The following is a 16815-nucleotide window of genomic DNA, read 5'->3' as shown; positions in this document are numbered from 1 at the left end:
TTCTTGCATATTGTTTTGATCCTGCTGCTTTCTCCAGTCAAATGCCTTTAAGCGTTCCCTATAGCGAGCCAGACAGCCAATATAATGAGGGAGGTTGGCCAGGATTAGGAAGAAAGGTGGGGGGAATAGGGGAGGACATGGGAAACGAAAGAGAATATGTCCCATCTAATGGGGCAAATGTTATTCTGTATCAATCATTGTTGCCAGGTAGGAATCTAAGCCCAAAGTTATCAGATAATATGAGTTTCAAAAAGCCAGAACTCTTGATTATTATGTAAATCTCCTGATGTTTACAATCTGCAGATTAATTAATTTTTTAAAAAATGTATAAACCTGTGTAGGCCAATCAAAATACAACTGCAGACAGCTATTGGCCCATGGCTTTATTTTGATATCACTGTCCTTCAGAAGGGTCATCATGACTCATTCTAGAATTGCAGGGACTCTAGGTTCTGACCCCAAACCTCTCTTCCAGCCTCATCTGTCATTATTTCCACATACACTCCTGTCTTAGACATCTCTGTGCTTTTAATTTGGTCCATCCTTAGAAGGCCATCTCAACTCTTCTCTTCCCAGATCATCTCAGTGTCCTCCAACCCCCGCATCTCAGTGTCCTAGTGTAATTAAATTACACCTAGGCCAGTATAATCTCCAGCTTTCCATTGAGAAGCTCATTCGGAAAATCCCATAGAACTTCTGAGTGAAGGGACACATTTATGTGTACAAGTTCCTCCTTCTTTGAATAAACACATACCCATGCACAGGTCATCTCAGGGTCCTCTGAACTCCCTTAGTGCCCTTCAGGTGGAAACTCATGATTTCTTGGTTGCTAAATGATAGCTCTGTTAGTATCTGAGATTGTTATTCAATCTATTAAGTTAAAAATATTACTTGGCCATCTCATGTCTTAGAGTCAGGCCTTCCCCAATAGTGTGACAGTTCTCCTAGGGCAAGTGCTAATCTTTACTTGTATGTAGCATTGTGGTAGGTACTTAAAAAATATCTGACAATTTGTAACAAAGCCTTATAGAAGTTCCAGGAAGATGAGCTCAATATGAAGCCCTAACAGGTTGGGGTTGACTGTGCCCCGAGATAAGGGTATTTGGAGGAGGTAGTGAGGATAAAACTTCTAAAGATAGTTAATGGGTTTTATGATCTGAGTCATAACATGACTAAATTAGGACTTAACATGATTAAATCCTGGTGTGACATGACTTCATTTTTAACATGAGAGGGGTCATAAAATAGTGATATATTGTTTTGAACATGGGATTGGTGCTGTTTCATTTCTTTCTCACCACTGCCTAAAAAGCAGAAATTATTTTTCCCATTTCACTGGTAAGGAAACTGAGACTCAGAAGTGTCATTTAGACTGTGACTCACCTAAGGAAATGAATTAAGTACTGCAGTAACACTGGTCCTTGAATTTCAAATGCAGTTTTCACTTTACATCTGTGGGGTAGCCAGAAAGAGCCCAGGTTTCCTAATTCTTGGCAGGTAATATTTGTAATTCAGTTCATTTCTCTGAGCTCAATTTCCTCAGCTGCAACATGAAGAGGTTTGCAGAGATCCGTTCTAGTCTATTCTAATCCAGTCTTGTCTAGTCAATTCTCGTTTAAGCAGCAGGAGAAGGAGGCCCCCTGGGAGGTGCTCTGGGATTATTCCAGTGACCCTCAAAGGTAGAGTGGAGAGGGCTGCGGGTGAGTTATACCTCTCCGTGTCTTTCTGTCTATCTCTTTCTCTTTGTCACACCTGTCTATTCTCTCTAAATTCTTTCTCCAGTTTCCTAGACTGACTTACAGTCTGCCTGGACCACTAAAGATCATTCTTAATGACGGTCATTACACAGTTCTTCCACGTTGCCTGAGGCCATTTCCACAGCAATAAGCGGGAAAGACCTTGTCCCCCTTCTCCACAGCTGGGCTCAGTATGCCAACTTCACTGGAACCAAGAAGTTTTTCAAAAACTCTCCATTAATTACAGGAAACCCAAAGCACTGTCCCCTCTTCTCATTAACACAGTTGCTTTCAGTTGCCACTACATGATCTCACCACCATTAAACCAACAATCTAATTAGACTTCTGGAAATGGAAAAAGCCAATGAATAAGGCAGGCGTGCCACTTTCATCTCAAAACTGATCATAAAATATTGTGCCCTTTTGTTCTCCTCCACATAAAATCTGCCCTGGAAGAGTTTCCTTTCATTCTCTCCTATTTATAAAGAGGAGTTTGAATATTTGATATAAAAGGAGTATCTTAACAGAAATTGCTTCATGTTTGGGAGGTTTTCTTTCCTGCATTTCTGAGCGTGGAGTCTCATTACAATAATCGTACCTGACTCCCCCGAGTGTGATGCCTCACAGCCAAACCTCCCACTGGGCTTCAATGGAGGTGTGAATGATACTATCACTGGGAAGAAGGTAAAACGTATTATTATCATTACTCTATTTTTAAGAGGGTCTGACTGTGGCAAGAGGTGGTTGGGAGTATAATCTGTACAAAGCATGCAGAGAAGATAAATTGAGTTAAACTTCTTACAGACACGGCACTTTCCGACCTGTCATTAAACCTTCTGTCTTTCCCAAAATCTCAGCTCTGGAGAGAGAAAAATTAGTTAAATCCAGTCCAGGCTGAGTATCTACTATGCACCGAGCACTGCACGAGCTTCTTGATACCCAAATATGATTATATGTTGCTTAACAACAGTGTTCCTGGATTTTGCTTCTCTTCTTTTCATCCCATTGAACCCAAGGTTCTGAGAATTCCTGGGATCCTCAATACTCATTGAATGGGACAAATCTTAAATAGGAAATGGTTGCTGCCCTCAGGAAATCCATACTCTGAACAGAATGCAAGACTAGCATATATAAAATAATTAAATTACACCTAGGCCAGTATAATCTCCAGCTTTCCATTGAGAAGCTCATCCTGAAAATCCCACAGAACTTCTGAGTGAAGGGAGACATTTATGTGTACAAGTTCCTCCTTCTCTGAATAAACACATACCTATGCACTACACACACCATGCCATATAGGCTGACTCCTTAACTTGAAAATAATCTTCCCTGGAGGATATCCTGGTGGATTAGCCAGGAGCTAGTCCGCCGTTACTGAACAGAAAATTCTGGAGGCCCCAGGGGTCCCTTTCAGGTTGCTTCCTCTGCGGAACGGTCTCAGGATGGTTTGCTGTTTCTGGGGCTGCCATGGAAAAGAAAGGCAAATCATTGCCTCTCAGCTCTAATAAATATCATGCTAGAGTATGTGTTTTCATGCACCAGATGGTTTTGTGCAGGAAACAGTTGTTCAGTGCATTTTGATTAATACTTAATGATTAGCTGTTGTTTGCCCACCTCAGTGCTAGGTACTGGGGTTTCAAAGTCAAATAAGGCCTGACAATAGGGGAGTGGACAGTGCAGCATGAGACACAAGACACTTCATTAAATGTAGGGACCAGTGATCAACCAGCTTGTAGGGAGAGGAGCACAGAGGATGTGGTGTCTAACTTGGCCGTGGGGTGATTCTCAAAGTGGGTGTAAGGGAAGGCTTCCTAGAGTTGAAGGCACCTAAGCTGAGTTGTGAAGAGTAATCATGAATTCGATATCCAAATAGCTTGAGGAGTGGGTGAAGGAGACAGGAACATTCCAGGGTGGAAAATAGGTAATAACAATAACCATAACAACAACAATAGTAGCAGCAACAATAGCACAAATTTGCTGAACTCTTCCTATGTGTCAGTCACTCTGCTAAGATTTTTCACAAGGATTACCTCATTTATTCCTCACCACAATCCTCTACACTGGGTGGCATGCTTTTCTCCATTTCACAGATGTGAATACTGAGGACTGAACACCCAGCTGCTTTAGTGCAGTATTGAACTTCCAATGCAGGCGATTGGAAGCAAGAACACATGCGTTTAACTAGAGCACTGCACAGCCCACAAGTGGTGTCAAGAAAAATGAGTCAAAACTTAGAAACAAGGCAAATGGAAGGGTGCATGTCCTTGTGGAGTCTTAGTGTCCTCTTACAGGGGATTCACTATCCACTACTAATTAAGCCCCAGATTCTGCCAGGTAATATATTAACTTGTAGATTTTTGCCCAGAAAATATGCAAATGATTCCTTTCCAGTAGAAAAGATAAGCCCAGAGGTTATGGTTTTATTGTCCATTGGGACATTAACTGAACAATCTTGCTTGGCATTCTTTCTCCAATGCCTACATTCCTGTAATGCCCTTTTCTTCTAGTTCTAATTCTTTTCAGACCAGCTTTATCACCATGTTGGTTTCCTCATTAAAGAGTTGAATGAATCCTTGACATGATTTTTTAGTTTCTTGCAAATTACACTCTGACAGTGGGGCTTCCAAAGGAATTTGGTGCTGGCTGATATTTCCAAGGAGATGGGCCCAGATTCTGGAGGATTTGGTGCTTCTTGGGGATGTTTACAGCCTTAGCCATGGAACAGCTCAGCTTTTCTAGGATGTCCAGTTTAAATCAGAAAAGAGCTTATTTTCTCCTTTTCGGGCAAAAAAAATTGGAAGTTTTTCAGAAGGCCTTTGGTGTGATGGGGTCTTCAGGGAAGCACGGAAGTTTGCAACCCTGCTGGGTCTCTTCATGGCCCAAAGCCAAAGCGAGGGGGCTCATCAAGAACCTTATGTTCAGTAGAGATCGCTAGGCAAACAGAGTGATTCTGTGCTGCTTCAACATGGGCCAGTAGGTAGCACTTTTCAGAAAATTTGAATGATTTGTTTTTAAAATAAAGCTTTATTTTCTCTAGATCTTTCTGAACTTTTTCTACTGTATATTTTAAGTGATTAATCTGGACTTAGAGAAATTTATTTTACAACTTGATGACTTCTTTGGTTTGTATACTTATGGCTCTTGGATGTTTCAAATCCTATTAACTTGCACATTTATTTGCTCTATTTTGGTTCTTTTGGAAAGACAAGACTTTTGGCTGAATCGACCCATTATTTTGGTTAGGAACTTCAGATCATGGTACCACACAGGACAAAAAATAAATAAATTACTTTACAATTCTGAAATTCCTGTTCACTGCTTTTTGCATTTGTACCTGGATATCATTTCATATTTTTGGGTCCTTCTCCATAAATGGCAGTTGGTTAACAGAAAAGTCAGGCATCCTAGAATTTGGGAGTTAGAAGCAATTTTCGTGATCATTTTTGCTTCAGCTACTAGAATGCTGGATTTCATTCTGATTCCATTAGAATTAAGAATTCATTCTTTAATTTGTAAAGGTAATTTTTCAAGATTAAAGTTTGGCATCTTGATTACAGGTATCAGCCAGTTCTGACTGGGCTGATAGTTTGGTTTAATAATGAAATGGTTTACCTAATATGTCTTTGCTTTTAGAAGCAAAATGTCTGACTTGTGAAATTTAAATATTTTCACTTACTCTGATAGATTTAAACAGGGCAGATGACACAGTTTGAGAGAATAATATATTAGCCTTGATACGAAACAGATACAAACTATAAATTAAGAGCTATGCTCCCTCCGCTGCCCTTGTCATCTCTAACAGGGCTACACCTTGAGCAGGTGAGATTTGGTGATAGCAACCCTGATACATATCTTTTTTCCTACTTGGATTTAAGATAAGAGACTATCAGTGTGTGTGTGTGTGTGTGTGTGTGTGTGTGAGAGAGAGAGAGAGAGAGAGAGAGAGAGAGAGAGAGAACTAGAAAGAAATGCCTTCCTGTTTGCTTGCTTTTCCATTACTACTACTCTAGACTTTTCAGGTGCAGAACCAAAGACATTTTTTTTCCTTGGTGTTTTATGAAGTTCCTACAAAATTTGTAATTTACTTAATAATATAGTCTCATCTTAAATATTAATACAAAGTGTGTGTGGGGGGCATGTTTTCAGTAGTAAAATCATGCACTCTCTACGTATCGCATAACCTCCCTGAGAAGTTAGTTCAATGTGTAGAAGATCAGAAAAATAAGGCTGACTTATTCAGGTACAGATTATCTGGTGTGGTTATTCAGTCATTATTGGGACAGTGCAATGGAAGTTATTTCAAATTATGCATCATTTTGAACAAACTTTACTGAAGCTTTCACTGCATTAGCCCTAATTACTCACAATAATGATGCAGTGCTCCCTTGAACCAGACCTCCTTTGTTGTGCCAGGGGACTGCAGCTGATCAATGGCTATTGAGCAGTTTGATCACGAAGTCTGAACTGCTTGAGCACCAGTGGCAGCCAGTGCCTTCCCTCCCTCCCAGTAGCTCACAGACTGACATGTTCTCAGTCTGGCCACCCTCTCCTGCAGCTCTTCTTCTGTGTCTTCCTCCAAGTCAATAACTTCATAATCAGCATGACTCTCAGACTTGGAGACGCTAATAAATTGCCTTAAACAAACAAAAATATACATACACACACATGCACGAGCTAGAAAAAGACATATTTTTAAGCCTTTGACCCACATTCATTTCTTCCACATTATAATGTTTATAAAATAAGGTGGGAAAGTTCCTTTTTTTTTCTTTTACCAAAGATTACCTGTTTGAAAAAATACCATTAGGATATAGACTGATCAATTATTTGGCAAGTATTTACCAACAGCTTACCACATGTCTGTCAAAGATTTCTCCATTTGCTTGTTAAGCAGTTCCAATATCAAGCATGTTTTTCTCAGACGTCTCCCATCTTGTTTGGTATGGAATAAACACACAGCTACTGCCTCGTAATCATTCATTTCACTTAGTGATTATTTATTGAGCATCTACTATGTGTCAGGAACTGTACTAGAACTGTACCTTAGTTTCCATTATTTTAAAATAAAAGTAATTTCAAATTAATTGAATTATTTTAGTATTTAAAAAACTCAATAGGGAATTCCCTGGCAGTCCAGTGGTTAGGACTCTGCACTTCCACTGTCGGGGTCACAGTTTCGATCCCTGGTCGGGGAACTAAGATCCCATATGTCATGTGGCGTGGCCAAAAAGAAAAAAAAAACTCAATAAATGATTTCTTAAATTAATTTTGCTTTATAAGCCACTTAATTTTACTCTTCTTTCCTTTATCTTCTCTGCACTTGTCTGAGTCTTCAAAACCACTCTGTAGAAATGACGACCTATTGAAAAATAAGTTGATTTCTTTATATGGCCAGAAGTAATTCTAAATTACCTTACTTATAGTGAAAGATGGGACTCTAAAGAAAACAACAATTAAGTGAGTTGTCTCATCAGAAATATGTATGACTAATGTACAAGCACCCAACTGAATGAAATCAAACCCAGAACCTATTTATTAACTGCCTTCTGTATGCTTGACTTTGCTTAAAGCCTCACATTATGAGTTTCACTCACTGTTCTCTAAAAGAAGTAGGAGTCCGTAATTAGGGAGAAAGAAATCTGCCTTTGCTACTGTTGGGCCTATGATAGAAATGAGATTCCACTGGAAATCAGGCAGTAAATCAAGAAATTTGGGTTCCAATCCAATTGCATGACCTCAGGCAAATCTCTGAATCTCAGAAGCATCAATTTCTTCACGTGTGAAACAGGGTATTGGGTATGAGCCCAGGCTGTTCGACCCTAACTCTCTTAGGTTTGTGGGAAGACGTTTGTCTGTGGGGAGTGGAATCTCAGGAAGGTCTGGCCTTCAGCACCTGGAGTAGATCTTTAGCCTGTTTTCCCATAAAAGTTCTGTTCAGCAGCCTAAGACCCGGAAATGGACCAAATCTGTGAAACTCTCATGAGGGTCTCATTTGAGCATTGCCGAAAATAAACAGCCCATTCCTACATCCTGAAACAGGAGAGCTTTGGCTCAGCTCTGATTACCAGAGAGGCAGGTTTAAAAGTTTAATACCCACCTGTTTCTACGCCCATTTGGCATATTTGTAAATTATTGAACACAAATAGAGGAGGCAAGCCCGTAGAAGCTTGGGATCCCAAGAATGTGTTCTCTCACACAGCATGGAAAGAGTTCAGGGAAGGAAAATAGGGGATCACCTGTCTTTTGCCTCTGGGAAATATCTGTGCTTGGCAAGCAAAGGCAGAAACATGCAGGCTGATTTTTAAATCCATAAAGGGGGGCCAAGGGAGGCCTCCAGAGCTTAACCGACAGGGTTGAGCAAGCAATTATCTGGGTGGGTATGCAGACCTTGGCCCAAATCTTTTGTTCCAGCCAAGTGATGAATCCCCAGAGTTCCAGGCATGGCAGCAGTGCCCACTTCTCAGACTCCCTCCACAGGTGCCCTCCCATAAAGGTGCTGCAAGTCTCAGGGGCAGCTTCTTCCCCTTTCCTCTGTGACTCTCCTCCTAGGACCTCTCCTTGTTCTCATTGCTGGCATCGTTTACCTGGCATTTCCATAAAAAACTTTTCATTTCACACCTAGCATGTGAAAGATGTTAATATTCTTGATCATATTTGAGACATGATCCCGTTTCTTCAGAGCAAGATTTCCCAAGTGCCTGGGAAGAATACCACTTCCAAGAGATGTTAAGAGCTCTTCCTAGAAAAATGAGTTTTGTGGTCAGGTAAGACCATGAAATTCTGTGTCTCGCCCTCCTGGAACCTCACAATGCACATTGGTCAATTAAAAGCTCAGAAAAACCCTGCCGAAAGGAAGCAGATGCAGTGTAGCCTTCCTCACATTCACCTAACTATGAAAACATCTATCTCAAAACACCTACCAATATTTTGTGAAACTCAATTTGGGAAGTGTCAGTCCAAATATTTCTTTCTGTTATTTCAGTTGGGCTCATTTTCTAATTACCAATGGTCTCCATGAAGGAGGTAGGTATGTAGCTGAGTTCTCTGCTTAAAGCAAACTGCTGAATTAGAAGATGAGTTTAGGTGAATAACAATAATGAGTGTCTTCTTGGGCTTCTAATCGTAATAGGCATTTGTAAATACTGCAACATGCTTCACATTTACCAGTGCATCAGTTCAACACATTTTATGGAATGTTCCATCACTCTGTGAGCCATGAAGATAGCAAGAATCTAAATCATGGATTCAGTCTCTGAAGTACATACAGTTCTGTCATGAGAGAGAAGAAGTTAAATAGAAGCATTTCTCATGTAGTCTACAAGTGGGTGGTAAATGCGTGGCAGAGACACTGGATGCTACAGGCATTCAGAGGAGGTGTGACTCCCTGGGCCTTGAAGATCTGTGGGATGTGAATAGTAACCGAGTAAGGCTGTCCTAAAGAAAGGTGTTAAGCCAAGTCCAAGGCCTTCCTTCCTGGAAACTGGGGTTGGTGCACAGGACTGCTGGGAGGTGATGTGGGGAGTAGCGGAAGGCAGAGCATATGGGATGTCTGAGTAAGGCGCTTGTATTTTATAAACTGCCAGTGAGGAGTCTGGTGACTACTGAGGAATTCATGATATCATGAGCTAGAATGAATCAAGTCCTCAGGGAAACGCTGATTACCATCTCTCAACCATGGTGAGCATAGGAGGTAGTGAATGCAGTGGTTGAGAGCATGGGTCTTGGATCTGAGTTGGAATTCAGAGTGTCCACAGGTTCCTGGGGCAAGTTTCCTTCCCATTAGCTTCCTCTTCTGGAATGGAGACATGTATTTATTTCACAGAGTTATTTTATGAGTTACATGAGATATATAAGGTCCTATATGCAGAGACTAGTAGTTACTAAGGCTTGATAAAGAGTAATTAATACTGTTACTACTACTCACTGACCTTTGCCTCCAGGTTCTGAGATGATCTCCTTCCTTTCTTAGACCTTCTCCCACTTGAAAACTCCAATGCTGAAACAGCTCACATGCTCAGTGTCTGCCGGAGGTTGGCTGAAGAGAGAACTCTTACCTGTACTTAGCAGCAGCACATTCCCGGAGGGCCTTCTCCATGCCCACCTTCCCTGGGGTGAACCCAAAGCATCTGAAGTGCTCACCTGCATCTGATGTTGCTGCAGATGCAGCAAGGAGAGATAACACTGGGGCTGGTGGGATTGCAACACTGTCCACTGCAGCTGGCTTCTTCCTGGTCATCATAGTGGACGCTGAGCCCTCGTTCTTACTATGTGCTGTCGTTTGGTCCACTTTTAAGTGGGGACTTGGTATCCCTAAAAAAAATAACCCCAAAGCCTGCAGTTACTTTAAAGAAATAGGAAGACAGACAACATAAAATCTGAAAGTGACCTGATGAAATCATCAAATGATCTGACCTCCTTCTGGTGCAAGAATGACATTTTAGAATGTTTAAAGGAAACAAAACAAGACAAATTAGCAGCATAACTGGTTTTGGTTTTGTGGCTGAGGTTAGTGGTGACAACATTCCAGGTGGCCTGCCTGAAAGTGGGGGTCGGGGCACAGGCCTAATGAAGCAGTGTAAGCCATCATGCACGTTTTACCTTCCATGGATCAAGAAGCCTGTCTTTACAGAGGTTTTGGTGTGCAGAGCATGGAGGGGAGAAGTTGATCCCACCCTAGTGAGGCTTCTCATCTCATCCAGCTAGGAAGACAAGACTGAATGAAAAGGAAAAACTGAGCAACAAGTGTGGGCAGGCCTGTGTGTTATTCATTAAAAGTGCCTGGGGAGTTCTCAGGAGGCAGGGATTCATGTGGGAAGAAGTAAGGAAAGGCTTCCCAGAGTTCATGCTAGAGAAGCAAGGTCGAAGGAAAGGCATTCCCGGTGCTGAGAAGAGTGTCTGCTAAGTCATGGGTGAGGAATGAAGATGATTCAGACAAGAGGCCGGCCTTCTGGAGGCAGGAGATGCCCTGTGGGGACTGGTGTGTCACAACAGTGACTGGGCCAAGTAAGGGCTGAACTTGGGGGCCTTTGAGTGTCTGGTCATAGTAGTCACGATTTTTTGATGCTGGAAAGCCTGGGTAGACTCTTATGAGGTGCCTCTGAAAGGGCCTGGAAACTTACTACATAACACATTATAAGAACTGTTCTGGAGCCTTGTTTGCTGGGCTCAAATCCCAGCCCTCTTACTTTTCAGCTGTGTGACCATGAGCAAGTTACTTAACCTCTCCAAGCTTCAAGCCTCCTTAACTGTGCAGATGGGATGGAACTGTATTACCTCATGGGGTGGTTGGGGGCATCCATGATCAATCAAAATAAAGGGCCTAGAACAGTGTCTGGCACATAGTTCATGCTATATAATTGTTTCCTATTATGATTATTCCTATTATACTGCTATCACTATTATAACCTGCTCCTCAGGCCAAACGGAAACCAGCCAACAAAGGCTCAGTTCTCTTCCCTGACATGACCAAGGATTTCTGGACACCTTCTACATCCCCAGCTGCAAAAAAAGTCACTCTCCAACTCATCCAAACATAACTTCAGAAGCTGCAGGTGTCTGAATCCATGTCAAACGGTCATCTACTCAGAATTTCTTTATGTGTAGGCTACATGCCACTGATAGCAACAACATGAAACAGGCCTTATCACAGTAGCTCCTGACCTTTTTTCCCATCTCAACCAACTTGAGTGACACTGGTCCCTCCTATAGTAACAGCTCACCTCCAGTGAGATCTGCTCACACTTTGGCCTAACGGCAGCCCTGTGAAGCATGTAGTGTGGAGGTTACTCTTTTCTTACTTTTATAGATGAGGACAACATATTTCTGAGATGTTAAGAGATAACTGACTAAACTCATACAGCTCTTAATGTCAGAGCTCGAAGTTTTCAAGCAGCCAGATGCTAAACTCAGGGATCATCTTGGTCTACCTTACCATCTTCCAACTTCTGCCCATGACCTGGTCTACCAACAGCATGCTTCACACTGAGGACACAGAGGGCCTATATCACACCTGGAAAAGGCACCTGTAACCACCTAAGGAAGAAATGCTGACACTTTCATTTACCATCTACTACCTTCCTCCTACTCTCCATCCCGATCTCTGAAACCTCCACTTGAGGTGTTGTAAATAAAAATACAATTTTTCTTTTTTGATTTCACATTTCATAGCATTTGACTATAGGAGTGGACAAACATCAAATTCTATGACAGAGAGACCGCAAGGCACAACCATCAAGAAATCAGGAGGTGCAGCAAACACGTACATGATCCCCGGATGATGCCCACTTGTAAAATATGCAGGTGTGCCAGGAATACGCAAGGTATACACATGTAGTACATGTAAAATGCAAACAGAATCTTCTGCAAGGAGATACATCCAAATAGTTAACCATGGTTATTCTGAGGAAGGAGAGCACAGGGAAGATTAGTGAGGGAGTTTTTACTCTTGCTCCTTAGCCTTCTTTATTGTTAATATTGTTTAAACCACAAACATATATTAAACTCTTTTTCCATTAACAAAATAAACATAGTTTGGAAAGAATCTAGAAGTCTATCACAGTATGGTCATCTGGGTAGATTGACTGATGTGCTAGAATAGTGGGCTGCTAACAAATCTGCAGTGGGACAGCAGGCCTGAGTCTGATAAGAATTCCTCACCGTGGTACTCCGCGCCACCCTGGCCCTGTTCCTGTCAAATGGATGCAGGCGTCCTTTGCACAGCACACCTCCGGGACTCTAAGCTGCCAGAGTTCTATTGGATAACAGCTCCTTTGGAAAAACTCCCTGATCTGTCTGTCCTCTTTATACCTGTGGACACAGGTGGGACAGGGAGTTCTTTGCTCATATTATTATATGTGCAGGGAATGAGCCATAAACAGGATTAGCAGGCAGATATTTAACTCTCACTTGGGAACACAGTGATTTCAAGCCATTTTAGTTGTACCCCTTTTCATGCAAATGTTCACAATCCACATCATTCCCTTAAAGCAGATCTGATCACACCTCTATCGGGTGTACTTTGCTACTCAAGTGTTTATGGTACAGAATAAGTTAAAAGTAATAAGATGACACTTAAAACACTCTATAATTCAGATTGTCACTCTTTAGCTATCTTGAAAACCCTAGATAATTTAGGATTTTCTAGATTATAGTACTGTTTGCCAGTTGCTGTCCAATGAATTTGAAAACAAATTGAAAAAAAAAATCCTAATGTTTGCTCAGACATCTTTCAGTTTTGAAAGGATTAGGGAAACAATCCCAGAAGTAGTATATGTGGGCAAGAATATTAGATAAACGTTAAACAAAGGCTAATATAACAGTACTTGTAATGCATAAACTCTGTCTGAGAGCAGAGGTCTCAGGAGACTGGAATGGGTGACTTCTTGGGAGAGAGCATTGGGCAGGCTGGCCACTGGAAGTCTTTGTTTCTCTTCATTCCAGGTGGCAGCTGATGCTCCATGGAGAGGTACCCAAAGGACCAGAGGAACATGAAACAGTTCAGAACCAAGTTCTCACAAATGCTCGGTGATGGTAGAGTGGTGGGATATTTGGCAAGTTCCTTCCCAGAATGGGCCTGGCTGCTCTCTCCACGGGAGGAAGATTTTTGAGGCTGGAGATCAATCATAAAGAAATCCAGATTCAGCACTGTACTGACTGGACCACTGAGATGTGGCACTGCTCTTACACTGGGGCATGAGGAAAAGCAAGGATGGCTTTGATCTGGGAAAGGATCACTATGTCAAATTCGGACAGCAGACTGTATGGAGAGCACACTTGGTAGATGTGTTCAGAGGATCACCAAACCCCAATACAGGACAAATTGTATTGAGGCTTGCATATCTGGAGGCCAGTTCATTTTTAAAGGAGGAAATAACAATGCTAATAACTTTGTGGATCCAACATCTGTTCATAATTAAGACAGAGAAGCCAAAAGGAAATAAAAAAAGTTAAACCTATCTGAAAACATTCTATTATAACCTGTAGACCTCTATTGATAAATTTTTAAAAAACTCTTTGAAACTGTGCTGTAGCTTATCGAGGGACAGTCACTCATTTTCAAAGGTAATTTCTCATAGACTGCTTATCCTCTTGAACCTCTACCTGCACACCGTGTTTGCATTAGGGACTTGATTTATGGATTCCAACTCCTTTGACGCAGAAGCTGACTTCCTGTTGCCTTGGTTACTTGGAGCTCAGTTCAAGGTTAAAGTACTCCCAAATCAGAATCAGTGGCAGGCGCTGCATCTAGCGGCCAGGTTATTGACTACCCCAGGATGTGGAAAGGTCAGAGACCAAAGCACTGTTTACTGCCTTAAGGGTCAGTCAATATTGAGTCAATAGTTTCGATATTTTGATTCTGTTTCTTCCGAAGTAGTAGTTTTTGTTCAATTACCTCTTCCCCAGGTTGCTCAAGGTTACAGGGGTCATGGAAGAAAAGCAGGGTCTACAGTGGCTGACTTTCCCAGGATCTCTTTAATGAGCTCTGTGACCTTGGATAATAAAAACCAGCCTCACCATAGAGTAATTTGTATGTTGCTCTAGGTTTGTAAAGTTTGTTATCTGCTTATCTCATTTTCTCTATGGGGAAACAAACAAACAAACAAACCTTTGTGGAACAGTTATTATTTACTCCTTTTTTCTAGATGAGAAAATGGAGGTTCAAGGAGGTCAGACATCTCATGTAAAATCACACAGCTGATAAGGAGTGGTAAGAAATAGATCCTAACCCCTGACTGAGTCCTCATCCCATAGTTTCTTTAAAATAAAGGGGCTGATAAAATCATCAACCAGGGATCATACGTAATTCATTTTGTAATGTCCACTACAGAAAGCAGTATATCTGGAAAATACTATGCAATTAATATAGGTTTAATTAAAATTTTAATTCTAAGATTGCAAATGCAGATGTTTCCTGGAGACAAAACTTAGGATGGCATAGTGACAGAGGCTGACACCAGTGGGGTGGTTAGTTCCTTCTATCACCTTCCTGGCCCTTTCACTGTAGAATGCAGTGCTTGGCATGGATTGAGAGGCATGTTTTGTTGACCATTCAGTGGCTTTTAATCTTGCAAAGAGCAATGACATGCATTATGCTATTTGCCCCTTGCAGCATCCCTGTGGATGACAAGAGGCAGATGGTGAAACTCCAAATTCACAAATAAGCAAACCAAGGCACAGAGGACCAGGTGATGTGCCCAAGCTCACATATCACAGGTGTGAAGAAAGCGGTGCTGAAATCCGTGCCTCTTGACTGAATTCAATATTCTTTTCTGTCCCATGACACATTGACTTTTGGGCAAACCAATAGATAATATATTTTTCACAAGAGGAAACTCATACTGAAAACTTGATTATAATTCCTTCTCTCATATATTGGTTGTCTGCTTGAATCCTCCCATTGCTATTTTTTCTTGTTTGCAAATGAACTTCATCCATGGAAATAAGGGGATATACGTTACAGAATAAAGTGAATCAAGAAATAGACACACTTGTTAGAGGGCAGACAGCAGAAGCAAGAAGAACTACAATCCTGCAGCCTGTGGAATGAAAACCACATTCACAGAAAGATAGACAAAATGAAAGGCAGAGGACTATGTATCAGATGAAGGAACAAGATAAAACCCCAGAAAAACAACTAAATGAAGTGGAGATAGGCAACCTTCCAGAAAAAGAATTGAGAATAATGATAGTGAAGATGATCCAGGACCTTGGAAAAAGAACGGAGGCAAAGATCGAGAAGATGCAAGAAATGTTTAAAAAAGACCTAGAAGAATTAAAGAACAAAAACCTGGAAGAATTAAAGAACAAACAAACAGAGATGAACAATACAATAACTGAAATGAAAAATAGACTAGAGGGAAGCAATAGCAGAATAACTGAGGCAGAAGAACAGGTAAGTGAGCTGGAAGACAGAATGGTGGAATTCACAGCTGTGGAACAGAATAAAGAAAAAGGAATGAAAAGAAATGAAGACAGCCTAAGAGACCTCTGGGACAACATTAAATGCACGAACATTCGCATTATAGTGGTCCCAGAAGGAGAAGAGAGAGAGAAAGGGCCCAAGAAAATATTTGAAGAGATTGTCGTTGAAAACTTCCCTAACATGGGAAAGGAAATAGCCACCCAAGTCCAGGAAGTACAGAGAGTCCCAGGCAGGATAAACCCAAGGAGAAACACGCCAAGACACATAGTAATCAAATTGACAAAAATTAAAGACAAAGAAAAATTATTAAAAACAACAAGGGAAAAATGGCAAATAACCTACAAGGGAACTCCCATAAGGCGAACAGCTGATTTCTCAGCAGAAACTCTACAAGCCAGAAGGGAGGGGCATGATATATTTAAAGTGATGAAAGGGAAGAACCTACAGCCAAGATTACTCTATCGGGCAAGGATCTCATTCCGATTCGACGGAGAAGTCGAAAGCTTGACAGACAAGCAAAAGCTAAGAGAATTCATCACCACCAAACCAGCTCTACAACAAATGCTAAAGGAACTTCTCTAAGTGGGAAACACAAGAAAAGAAAATGACCTACAAAAACAGACCCAAAACAATTAAGAAAATGGTAGTAGGAACATACATATTGATAATTACCTTAAATGTGAATGGATTAAATGCTCCAACCAAAAGACACAGGCTTGCTGAATGGATACAAAAACAAGACCCGTATATATGCTCTCTACAAGAGACCCACTTCAGACCTAGGGACACATACAGACTGAAAGTGAGGAGATGGAAAAAGATATTCCATGCGAATGGAAATCAAAAGAAAGCTGGAGTAGCAATACTCATTTCAGATAAAATAGACTTTAAAGAATGTTACAAGGGACAAGGAAGGACAATACATAATGAAAAAGGGATCAATCCAAGAAAAACATAAAACAATTATAAATATATATGCACCCAACAGAGGAGCACCTCAATACATAAGGTGAGTGCTAAAAGCTACAAAAGAGGAAATCAACAGTAACACAATAATAGTGGGGGACTTTAACACCTCACTTACACCAATAGAGAGATCATCCAGACAGAAAATTAATAAGGAAACACAGAGTTTAAATGACACATTAGACCAGATAG

The 16815-nt window shown here is 41.1% G+C and overlaps 1 protein-coding gene across 2 annotated transcripts in view; it reads right to left on the bottom strand.

Annotated features, from left to right (window-relative positions):
- SETBP1 (SET binding protein 1) overlaps positions 1-16815 on the bottom strand; it is a gene marked incomplete at both ends in the record, with an annotated part of 352207 nt that overhangs the window by 13369 nt on the left and 322023 nt on the right. Inside the window, one exon of one of the 2 annotated variants that reach the window (XM_079717030.1) lies at positions 9876-10046. The exons of the other annotated variant lie outside the window; for it this stretch is intronic. Coding sequence (XP_079573156.1) covers positions 9876-10046 — 171 coding nt within the window. The remainder of the gene's footprint in view (positions 1-9875; positions 10047-16815) is intronic. 2 annotated transcript variants of the gene reach the window in all.

Source organism: Hyperoodon ampullatus (assembly GCF_949752795.1).
Source record: "Hyperoodon ampullatus genome assembly, chromosome: 13".
NCBI lineage: Eukaryota > Metazoa > Chordata > Mammalia > Artiodactyla > Ziphiidae > Hyperoodon > Hyperoodon ampullatus.
This window is presented reverse-complemented; position numbering and strand designations above follow the sequence as displayed.